Source organism: Pelobates fuscus, chromosome 1 (genome assembly GCF_036172605.1).
Source record: "Pelobates fuscus isolate aPelFus1 chromosome 1, aPelFus1.pri, whole genome shotgun sequence".
In the NCBI taxonomy this organism is placed as follows: domain Eukaryota; kingdom Metazoa; phylum Chordata; class Amphibia; order Anura; family Pelobatidae; genus Pelobates; species Pelobates fuscus.
In genome coordinates this window covers 291,113,705-291,126,220 of record NC_086317.1, presented here as the reverse complement: position 1 = coordinate 291,126,220, position 12,516 = coordinate 291,113,705, and the positions used below count along the sequence as shown (strand labels likewise).

The 12,516-nt window shown below is 44.0% G+C and overlaps 1 protein-coding gene across 1 annotated transcript in view; it reads left to right on the top strand.

Moving 5' to 3' along the window:
* Positions 1 to 11,762, top strand: part of LOC134593970 (zona pellucida-like domain-containing protein 1) — a 68,556-nt gene extending 56,794 nt beyond the window's left edge. Inside the window, exons 10-11 of the mRNA XM_063444611.1 lie at positions 4,892 to 4,915; positions 11,389 to 11,762. Coding sequence (XP_063300681.1) covers positions 4,892 to 4,915; positions 11,389 to 11,552 — 188 coding nt within the window. The 3' untranslated portion in view covers positions 11,553 to 11,762. The remainder of the gene's footprint in view (positions 1 to 4,891; positions 4,916 to 11,388) is intronic.
* Positions 11,763 to 12,516: the final 754 nt, after the last annotated feature.

The following is a 12,516-nucleotide window of genomic DNA, read 5'->3' as shown; positions in this document are numbered from 1 at the left end:
TGTAGCTTATCAACATGTCTTTTAGTAACCTATGGAAAATGTAATCTCTTATAATTGAAATGGTCAATAAATGACAAAAAAGGTGAATGTATTATAGCAAGTGCACTTACATTAAAATTAAGAATAATCTTCTTTTCATGGCAAAATACTTACCATGCGCTAAATAGTTTTCCTGTTTTAGACGGACCTGATTCAAGTTAAAAAAACGCACTTTGAACAAACAAAACCTATCCAATAGAGCAGATCAGCAAAATATTACGTTCCCCTGCCGGATCTCTGATTATATATATGAAAATATATTTTCCTTGATGGTTTTCAAATACAAGACTTTATAAAAATATTTCATGGATACCCTCTTACATATCGTTACAAAAGCTCTTCATATATTAATTTTCTGTCTGTGAAAATATACCATTTAATTAGCATGAGTTATGCATTTCAATTTGAATTGACATACATCTAGCCACTCACAGCATAGCAGAGTTTCTGAGTTTCAGTTTCAGCAGGAAGCATAATCTTAAACACTCAGATTCAGCTTCAACAGCAGCATAAAATAATCCTAACATTTAGGATGTTTTTTTTTTTTTTTTTGATGTTCCTGGAGGGATAAGTCAAATTGCAAATAATTTAGGTGAACAAGAAAAATGATCAGAGCTGTTGCAGTACTGGAGACCATATCTTCAAAGCATATTGATACTTAAGAGAGAGTTCAGAGAAGGGCTACTAAACTGGTTCATGGATTGCAGGATAAAACTTACAAGGAAAGGTTAAGGGATCTTAACATGTATAGCTTGGAGGAAAGACGAGACAGGGGGGATATGATAAAGACATTTAAATACATAAAGGGAATATACACAGTAAAAGAGAGACTATATTTAAAAGAAGAAAAACTACCACAACAAGAGGGCATAGACTTAAATTAGAGGGGAAATGGTTTAAAAATAATATCAGGAAGTATTACTTTAGAGAGAGGGTAGTGGATGCATGGAACAGCCTTCCAACTGAAGTGGTAGAGGCTAACACAGTGAGGGAGTTCAAGCATGCGTGGGGTAGGCATAATGAATGCTTTCCTATGGGGTTTTTTACCTACACTGGATCCTTATGTCTGAAAGTGAGCACATCCAGCATCAGGCTACCAAAAGTCGCTTAACCACCAGGAAGTGCCTCTCATGACTGTCCTAATGTAAGACACTAGAGGTAGTCCTAACCCTTCAATGTAATTATTTCAGTTTCCGAGAAACTGCAATAATTTACATTGCAGGATTAAGGGGACAGGGACAGAGCACCAAGACCACTTTAATGAGCTTGTAACGGAACCGCTGGCATCTCAACCGGGTACCTTCCGTTGATGGATGGTCCTAGTGCTTCCTGAGGACTCCAAGCACTTTGCCAGACATCATAAACACTGTAGACTCCCACGAACCGCCACAGCTTGGTTGGGGCCTCGCCGTCTCCACCCACTCTGGACCCAAGACCAGGGTCCAGCTTCCAGTAGGGCGACCTCTCCGAATTCCAGAGAGCAGGAACAGGAACAAGCTCTTAGCAGAGCTTAGTGATTATACCCTGGGGAGTATAGTGATTATAACAATCCCCAGAGTGTAGTTCTCCAATCCCCCAAACATGGGCTGAAACTTTATGAAGGTACAAGATAATCTGACTCCAATGAGCATTTATTACTCCTTATATACAAGTTTTCAGGCCAGAGGCACACCCCCTGGACCTGGTGGTAAAAACACTCCCACATACACAATGAAATCCCTCCTCTCCATCCTGGAGATAATTGGCTTAAGGCACTGCAGTAAACTCAATTATCTCCAGGTACAGAAAATATCTACATTTTACACTAACAGCAAAAATACGTAAAAGTACATAAAAATACATAGTTCTTATTATATTACACAGAACCCCCACATTTCACCTATCCCCAGATAGCTCGGATCTGAGTGCTCAATATAGGTGAACAGCACTCAGATCCCATGAACAGAGTAAATTTGTCATGGGGTTAAGCATAGCAAGGGCTGTTGAGAGACCAAGGAGGGACAAAAGCAGTCAGTTCCAACTGGTTTGGCAGTGTGCCTGGGACAACGCCCTGCTGGAAAACAATAGACAGGAAACAGGGGAGGGGAAGAGACAAACCTTCCCATGAATTCAAATGGGCAGACATCTCCCCTTTGGGGGGGAGACTAACCAGGTACCTGACCTGTCGGTCAGTGCCCGAGTTAGTTGATAAACCCCACCCACAGTGAATAAATACATGAGTAGCCCACCCACCCACAACACACATTTACTGCACCTGGTGGTTCCTCTGGTGCTACTGGGCAACACTCTGTGGGGACATGGGGGGCAGAGGCCAACTTTACTCTGCCCCGATGCCAGCGCTTCAGCTGGGGTAGCCTGGACGCAACTTGGTTGAGGAGGGGAGACATTGCTTACCTCCTCCGCCCGGTATTCTTGTGAGGGTAGTTGGGGATCTGGATAGACCATCCAGCATCCCTCTAGGTCGGGTGCAGAGACTATGGTTCCATCTGCACCCTCTGGGGGAGTAGGGTCTCCCCTTGGTAGGGTACGCTGCCGCTGGGGAGAGAGACTGGTTGTCTCTTCTCCCGGTACAACACACTGCCGCTGGGGAGTCAGACCAATTATCTCGACTCCCAGTAACGCTGCCTGGTGCTGGGTGGTGGGAGCAACCATTTCCACTCCCCGTGATGATGGTTGCTGTAGGGACGAGGGACCAACAGTCTCCTCTCCCTGGAATGTTGGCTGCCGCTTGGGAGAGAGACCGGTTGTCTCTTCTCCCTTGTCAACACACTGCCGCTGGGGAGTCAGACCGACTGTCTCGTCTCCCAGTGATGATGGCTGCTGCAGGGACGAGGTACCGACAATCTCCTCTCCCTGGGATGCTGGCTGCCGCTGGGTGAGAGACCGATTGCCCACAGCCCCAATCTCCGCAATCGGAGCTCAAATTCCCATGCCGCTCGATTCTCCAATTTCCAACTTGCGCATGGTTGCCAGGATTGTTTTTCCCGAAGGATCCGGGCCATACCTGGTTAAACGCCTCATTGCCTCCTCCCTGTAAGCGGCGCCCTCAAAGCGATAGGTCATGTTTGTTGTGAACAGGGGCGCTGTACAAATACTAGTGTTGCCCTCAAATTGTAGTTACAAACGTTACCTAGTGCGCTGCTTCTTCTCGCACTAGGGTGCCATCCCACAGCTGCCACCACTGTAACGGAACCGCTGGTACCCCGACCGGGTACCTTCTGTTGATGGATGCTCCTAGTGCTTCCCGAGGACTCCAAGCACTCTGCCAGACACCATAACCACTGTAGACTCAAACGAACAGCCGCAGCTTGGTTGGGGTCTCGCCGTCTCCAACCACTCTGGACCCAAGACCAGAGTCCAGCTTCCAGTAGGTCGTCCTCTCCGAATTCCAGAGAGCAGGAACAGGAACAAGCTCTTAGCAGAGCTTAGTGATTACACTCTGGGGAGCATAGTGATTATAGCAATCCCCAGAGTGTAGTTCTCCAATCCCCCAAACATGAGCTGAAACTTCATGAAGGTACAAGATGATCTGACTCCAATGAGTGTTTATTACTCCTTATATACAAGTTTTCAGGCCAGAGGCACACCCCCTGGACTTGGTGGTAAACTGTGACAAAAGGGACACAAACCAATGGGAACACTAATTAACATTATAACACTCCCACATACACAATGAAATCCCTCCTCTCCATCCTGGAGATAATTGGCTTAAGGCACTGCAGTAAACTCAATTATCTCCAGGTACAGAAAATATCTACATTTTACACTAACAGCAAAAATACGTAAAAGTACATAAAAATACATAGTTCTTATTATATTACACAGAACCCCCACATTTAACCTATCCCCAGATAGCTCGGATCTAAACGCCCAATATAGGTGAACAGCGCTCAGATACCATGAACAGAGTAAATTTGCCACGGGGTAAAGCATAGCAAGGGCTGTTGAGAGACCAAGGAGGCACAAAGGCAGTCAGTTCCAACTGGTTTGGAAGTGTGCCTGGGATAATACCCTGCTGGAGAACAATAGACAGAACGGGGGAGGGGAAGAGACACACCTTCCCATGGATTCAAATGGACAGAAACAGTCTTTAGATGCCAATAAGCCCCAAATAGTATTTTTAAATGGCAATACACCCCAGGGTCATAGTCATGAGGAAGGAGGTTGGCAAGCAGGCTCCTCCAGCAGCCACGGGCAAAGGGCAGCTTGTCACCTAACAATCCAGTGACAAAAGGCATTTTGTCACAGAGCTGAAGGGGTCTGGGTGCTTATAGTGTCCCTTTAAGCTCTCTGTTGGAGAAACATCCAGACCCATTTTCTTTAACTGTATGTCCATAAAATATGGAGATCTATGGAGATTGACATCTAATAGTGAGTTTGTGGTATATTTAAAAAAAATACATTAAGCGTTTTCAAATTGTGTGCTTTTGGCAAACATTTTGTTTAAGTCTTTAACAAGTAACACAGTTGCATAATTCAAATTACTGCAAATAGTTAATTTTTCTTTTATTTGCTAGCACAAAATATCACCATCTTTGATCTGTGCAGTAAAATCAAAATCTGTCCCTGCCTCATAACTTCGGATTAACTAAGCCTTTAGTTTTAGCAAGTATCTTGGGAATCAAAGCTAATTTTTTTTTTTTATGTAATTTTTTACTGCTGGCCTGAAGGTAACTCAGTGATAGAAAGTTCTTTCATTGGTTGCAAAGTCTGTACAAATTCACCTTTAGTGCACAGAGGTGAAACTTTTCAGGTTGTATATCAAAGGCTTGGTTCAATAATGCTTTAATGAACAAAAACAAATCTCACCTTTACAATGTCGGCTAAAAGAGTTTCTCTATTTCTGTTACAGGTACAACAGGAAGCTCAAGCAGTGGTGAGTATTTATTTTCTTCACATTTATTACATCAGTGTCAGTTTAGGAAAAGTAATATATGAATTGATAGATATATAAACAGCATATTTTGTACTTTTATTCAAGTAATTTTTCATTTTAATCCCCTTATATATTACTTATAAGGTACAATAGTGTCTGTATGATATGCTGCTTTCTAATTAGTGAAAGGTCCTAGGTATCCTTTTTAATTTTTACTACACTTTTATTTTTAACCATTTGAGCTCCAGTAGTGCACTTTAAAATCCTGATCACATGTTCTGATTCTGATGCCTACATAATAATTAAGAAAGTAAATATTGGCCTATTTAAAATGTATTAATGCATAGCTGATATTTTATAATTTCATTATAATTCATTTTTAATTTATTTTTTTCTTGTGTTACATATTTCAAGGAAAAAAATATTTTAAAAAGCTGACATTTTATAATACAGCAAAAACTTTACAGAATCATGAAATTGGCTGATAAAACTGTAAGAGGAATTTATGAGGCATACTAAGCACCATAGACACACCAGTCAGTTGCAGTGATTGTGGTTTCAAAAGTACCCTGGATCTGTCACACTATTAAGAGTAAAAACATTTTCAAATTGTTAACACTTACTTAGTCCTCTAGGCATCATCAGTCTGGCTATCTCTACAAAGTGAAAGTTATTATAATATTATTCCATTTTCTCAATACCAATCCTGTCTGTCTATGCAATTCAATGATTGAGTGTGTCAGCTTACACTTCTCAGCCAGTGTAAGGGATACTTAGCATACTGTCCTGGGACCACTTTTTTAATAATGATCTTGTAGTCTGCTTTGACAGTCACCCATGCATTTGCAGATGACAAACAAAATCAGATTTTCCATATTCTACCCTAAGGTATGTTAGTTATATACAGTTTGCACACCCTGGCAGAAATTGTGACATTTTGGCATTGATTTTGATAATATAACTGATCATGCAAAAAAAAATATATATTTTATTCAAGGATAGTGACCATATGAAGCCATGTATTATCACTTATTTGTTTGGCTCTTTTTTAAATCATAATGATAACAGAAATCACCTAAATGGCCCTGATCAAAAGTTTACATACGTTTGAATGTTTGGCTTTGTTACAGACACACAGTTAACACACGTAGGTTAAAATGGCAATTAAAGGTTAGTTTCCCACACCTGTTTTTTTAAATTGCAATTAGTGTCTGTATATAAATAGTCAATGAGTTTGTTAGCTCTCACATAGATGCACTGAGCAGGCTAGATACTAAACTATGGAGAGAAGAAAAGAATGGTCAAAAGACCTGCGGAACAAGGTAATGGAACTTTATAAAGATGGAAAAGGATATGAAAAGAAATCCAAAAGCATTGAAAATGCCTGTTAGTACTGTTCAATCACTTATAAAGAAGTGGAACATTCAGCAATCTCTTGATACCAAGCTAGGGTTAGGTAGACCAAGAAAGATTTCAGCCACAACTGGTACAAGAATTGTTCAGGATAGAAAGAAAAACCCACAGGTAACCTCAGGAGAAATACAAGATGCTCTGAAAAATGACAGTGTGGTTGTTTCAAGAAGCGAATACAAATACTTAAAGATAAGTCCTGCACTCACTCCCATCATTCCTGGGCGGCAGCAACGACTACAATACACATAAGCCCCAATATATACAGTAAAAATCAAAGAAAAACAAGTTACCTGCACTCTCTCCTTAATCCCTATGTATATTTAAACACATGGAGGTCATTTAGTTACTCCAATGGCCATTGGAGGGAATGCCCGCCTGCCAATGTCAAGGCAGACCTCCCTAAGCGGGTCCTACACTGACCCTTCAGCTTGCTTCCTTGAGCTTCTGGCATATCTCAAATGAGACAGAGGGGTATTTTTTTATATACACCTGTAACGGATCACCTAGCACCCCGACTGGGTACCTCCGTTGAAGGATGCTCCTAGCGCTTCCTGAGGGCTCTAAGCACTCCAGCCGACACCATAACCACCGTAGACTCCTTCAGAGAGCAAGACAGGAACAAGCTCTTACAAGAACTTAGTAGTGACTAGCATAGCAATCCCTTGGAGCAGATTCCCCCAATAAGAGACGGCACTCCAAATTGAGGGTGAAGTAGAACTGACTGTACTGGCACATACAGCCTCTTTTATTCACATTCTACAAACATAGTACTGCCCACAGGGTTTTGAAGAACAACCAATTAGCACATTACAACACAGCTAACACTCCCATTCATTACATCAGAAATCCTCCCCTCTGCCTGTGATACAATTATCTCAACACAATAGACTAACTTAATTATCACAGGCAGGAAAATACAGTATGTAACGGATCGCCTGGCACCCCGACTGGGTACCTCCGTTAATGGATGCTCCTAGTGCTTCCTGAGGACTCCAAGCACTCTGGCAGACACCATAATCACCGAATCTGAGAAGCATTTGAAGCCTCACAAGCCTCTGAATGCTGTAGACAGTTGAATAGGAACCATACGAATAGGTTTGCACTCCTAGCAGTCAAACTGGAACAGCATACAATAAATCCTCCCCCAATAATGAGACGACACTTCACTTTGAGGGTTAAACAGGAACTCTGGACTGGCTCATCCAGCCTGGCTTTTATTACACTAATCCACATACAGGCCACACCCAGGGGGAGGCATAAAATAACCAATCACATACATGGTTCAGCCCACACATCCCCTCCCCTCAGATAACATTAAACTCAATTATCCGGTACACTTTTTCAGCCAAGTTCTGGATGTACCCCAAAACCCGGGGGTACACCTTTAAATCCAGCATCGCTGGATAGCCCTTATTCAGGGGGACAACATATCCAAAATTCAAGTAATTCGGATGAATGGTTATGCTTCACAATCTTAAAGGGACAGTAGTCCCAAAAGTCCCAATATGTCCATAGATGCTGTTAAAAGGGCCAGTAGCAGCAATATACAGTACAATATGCCCCAAATAACCCAGGGGCCATAGTCAGTAGGAGGCTAGCAAACAGGCTTCTCCAGGGCCCAGTGGCGAGGTTGGTTTCGCCACATTTCTCCCCTTTTCCAAACAGACTAACAGGGTACCTGACCTCTTGCCGGTCAGTGCCCTTGTTAGTCCAGCAGCCCACCCACAAAACAGAAACAGCAGTACAGCCCACCCACAATAAATGGTTACTACACCTGAGTAATGGAAAAACTTGTCCAGGTCCAGGTGCCTCACCCCGGCTGTGTGGGGGACTGGTAGGCTGTTTTGGTGGGTTACTGAGTGGGCAGAGACCAGCGGTACTCTGCCCTGGTGCCAGCACTACTACAGGAGTAGTCTGGTTGGAGCCTGGTTGCTGGAGACCGACTGTCTCCCCTTTGGCTAAACAGCCCTGTTGTGGGGGGGCAGGACCGACCGTCCCTACCCCCTGTGCTGGAAGTGCAGAGACCACGGTCCCATCTGCACAGGTGTGGGGCTTACAGTCTCCCCCTGGTACATTAAGCTGCCGCTGGGGAGAGGTGGTAACCAGCTCCTCTCCCATTAGAACACTCTGCCCATTGATGATCTGCCGCTGGGGAGAGGTGGTAACAATCTCCTCTCCCATTAGAACACTCTGCCCATTGATGATCTGCTGCTGGGGAGAGGAGGTAACAATCTCCTCTCCCATGCCTACTTTCAGTCTTTGTGGAGGGAGACCGACTGTCTCTCCTCCCAATTCAGTGTCCTGCTGCTGGGGAATAGAGACTGGGCTCTCTATTCCCAAAAAATCACGCTGCTGCTGGGGGGTAGGACCAACTACCTCTGCCCCCTGTAACTCAGCCTTCCGCTGGGGAGGGAGGACGCTGCTCTCCTCTCCCTGCACTTCACACTGCCTTCCCGGCATATCACTCTGCTGCTGGGGGGTAGGACCAACTACCTCTGCCCCCTGTAACTCAGCCTGCCGCTGGGGAATGGAGACTGGGCTCCCAATTCCCAACAAATCACACTGCCGCTGGGGGGGGAGGACGGCCCCTTCAGCTCCCTGTAGCTTGGGCGCAGAGACCACGGTCCCATCTGCGCTGGTGTGGGGCTTACTGTCTCCCCTTGGTGTGCTAAGCTGCTGCTGGGGAGAGGGGGTAACAAACTCCTCTCCCTTACACACTTTCAGCCGCTGGGGAGCAGGGCTGACCCTCTGTACTCCCTGTAGGCAGGGCGCAGAGACCACGGTCCCATCTGCGCTGGTGAGGGGCTTACTGTCTCCCCTTGGTGAGCTGTGCTGCCGCTGGGGAGAGGGAATAACAAACTCCTCTCCCTTACACACCTTCAACCGCTGGGGAGAGGGGATAACAGGCTCCTCTCCCTGCACCGTAGACTGCCGCTGGGGAGCCAGAACGGCACCTTCAGCTCCCTGTAACGCACACTGCCGCTGGGGATCTGGGCCGACTGCCCAGCATCCCTGTAGGGCCGGTAGAGAGACCGCAGTCCCATCTCCACCTGCCATTGGTGGGTCTTCCCAGGACCAATCCGTGAGGCCCCTCAACATTTGTGAGTAAGGGCCACCTGCTTCCCCACCTGGCAACTCTGGTTGCTGCTGGGGATCTGGGCCGGCTGCCCAGCATCCCGGTGGAGTGACCTTGGTCCCATCTCTACCTGCCTGTTGTGGTTCCTCACAGGACCAGTCTATGAGGACCCCCACTTCGGGTTCCTCCCGCCGCCTCAGGGAAAGACGGCTAACCTCCTCGGATGCAGCCTCTACCCGGCTGCTGTAACGCTCCTGCTGCTGAGCATACTTCCTCTCTTTTGCCAACCGGAATTCTCGGTCCAGCCTTGTGTTTCGCTCGGCCATGACCTGGTTCCAGATCACCCGGCGTGTCTCCATGGGTATATCATCCCCATACTCAGCCACTCGCTGCCTCACCTCGGCCAGCCAATCATCTCCAGAGCCAGAACCTTCCATACTTGTCTGCTCCCAGGGGCGCTGCACGACTGCTAGCGTTGCCCTCAATTGTAAATCCAAACGCACTGTGTCTCCGAGCTGCTTTACCTCGCACTAGGACGCCATCCCACCGCTGCCACCAATGTAACGGATCACCTGGCACCCCGACTTGGTACCTCCGTTAATGGATGCTCCTAGCGCTTCCTGAGGACTCCAAGCACTCTGGCAGACACCACAATCACCGAATCCGAGAAACCTTTTAAATTCTCCCAAGCATATGAATGCTGTAGACCATTGAATAGGAACCATACGAATAGGCTTGTACTCCTAGCAGTCAACTGGAACAGCATACAATAAATCCTCCCCCAATAATGAGACGACACTTCACTTTGAGGGTTAAACAGGAACTCTGGACTGGCTCATCCAGCCTGGCTTTTATTACACTAATCCACATACAGGCCACACCCAGGGGGAGGCATAAAATAACCAATCACATACATGGTTCAGCCCACACATCCCCTCCCCTCAGATAACATTAAACTCAATTATCCGGTACACTTTTTCAGCCAAGTTCTGGATGTACCCCAAAACCCGGGGGTACACCTTTAAATCCAGCATCGCTGGATAGCCCTTATTCAGGGGGACAACATATCCAAAATTCAAGTAATTCGGATGAATGGTTATGCTTCACAATCTTAAAGGGACAGTAGTCCCAAAAGTCCCAATATGTCCATAGATGCTGTTAAAAGGGCCAGTAGCAGCAATATACAGTACAATATGCCCCAAATAACCCAGGGGCCATAGTCAGTAGGTAGGAGGCTAGCAAACAGGCTTCTCCAGGGCCCAGTGGCGAGGTTGGTTTCGCCACACAGTATTATAAAACATATCACAGGGACCCCAAAACATGCAATAACCTCATAAAAATATATATATATATCATCGGAACCGGGGGATCTGGGTGAACCACATATCCAAAATTCACCCAGATCCGTTCAGTAGTTTGGAAGATACGGTTTAATGCAGATTCCACAGAACATATACAGGCAATATTAAAAATAATTACTGTTAAATGTGTCCCCTGTTCTGTAGTTTAAAACTACTGAACGATGTCTTTGTGCACCAAATACCGGCGAGTTGGCACTGTGTAGAAAAGTCAAAACAGTGTCTGTGAGTTAAAATGGCCGCCATCCATTGTACTCACCATGTGCTTCATCCATTGTAACTTCACCGTTTGTCTGGTAGTCTATCCAGCCAAACCAACAGATGAAACACATGGGGAACAGTTCAACAAACGAAGGGAATCATAAAAAATATGGACAATAGTCATATTTGTGCACAATCTCCAGTTTTGTCACAGGGCACAAATAGTGTTTTCAAACGTCATATATCCCAGGGCCATAGTCAGAAGGTAGGAAGCGGGCAAGCAGCCCCCTCAAAGAACATGTGGCGAGGTCTGTTCCGCCACAACACCCCTATATATTTATTAAGTGTTAATAAGTGAAAGATAATAGTAATCATGCATGCACTTTCTTTTGCACATATCTAAAATGTTGACATTTATTTTTCAGGTGCTTCTAATATGGATTCACAAGGAGTTGTGAGGTCCGCTATTGGCCTGGGGATTGCTGTTGGCTTTTTAGCATTACTTTGCACCCTAATGGGTGGAATTGCCTATCTTATGCACAGAAGACTCCAAAAGTCTAGATACCTTGAGAAGAACAACTTCCACTAAAAGGAGAAATGCTTATCACTCTGATATCAGCTAAATACTCTGACTAGAGATTTTAGAATTTAGCAAATATGAACGCATCTATTTTTAAACTAAGAGAAGAGTAATTAGATAATTAGTTGTACAGAATGGATTATTTGATTTAAATATCTATCTTATAATGATCGCTGTTAATGTTTGATACTCAAATTTTAATAGAGTAATTTAGATTTTTTTTATATACAAAATAAAACATTTTAGAGTATTTGCATCAAACATGTTTATTACTTTTTAAACTGTTATCTTGAAAATGGAAGTTAACAAGTAAATATTCAAGTAAAAAAACAAAACAAATGTAATTTGTTTTCCTAAAGGAATAACTCATATAGTTTGATTTTAAGGAGAAATACAATTACAGTTAAAGAGTGTAAAAAATAATGGTAGGAAATATTACATTGAATTTACATAGTGTATTATAATATTGCACAAATGCATGTACACACACAATATATAAATGAACCATGTATTATGGGAAAATAGCGCATTTGAGTGGTTCTGTAGACATCACAATAAACCACAAGATTGAAGGTCAAATAGTTTATGCATATGTTGTGACTCCAAACATGGTATTATTTTTCGTTAAAACATGCTTCACTGTTTCATATATTGATTAGGGATAGGGTTAGGTTTCCTTAAATCATATGGTAGTTTCAGAACATACATGCCCTTGCAGTTTGCAAGTGCCATCAATAATGTAGTTATTGATGGCAGCAAGTGCAAGAGTTAACTGCTGTCTGGGAGCATAATTTCCACTTACCTTTGGAGGCCCAGGACATGTATCTCCTGGTGCTAAAATTAGATTAAGACCACCATACTGAACGTTGCCAGTCAAACAAAACATTTTATGAATAACACAAATATGATAGCATCTGGTATGCAGTTTGAGGTTTGAAAGCGTGATCTGCCTATTGTTTATTTATATATATAA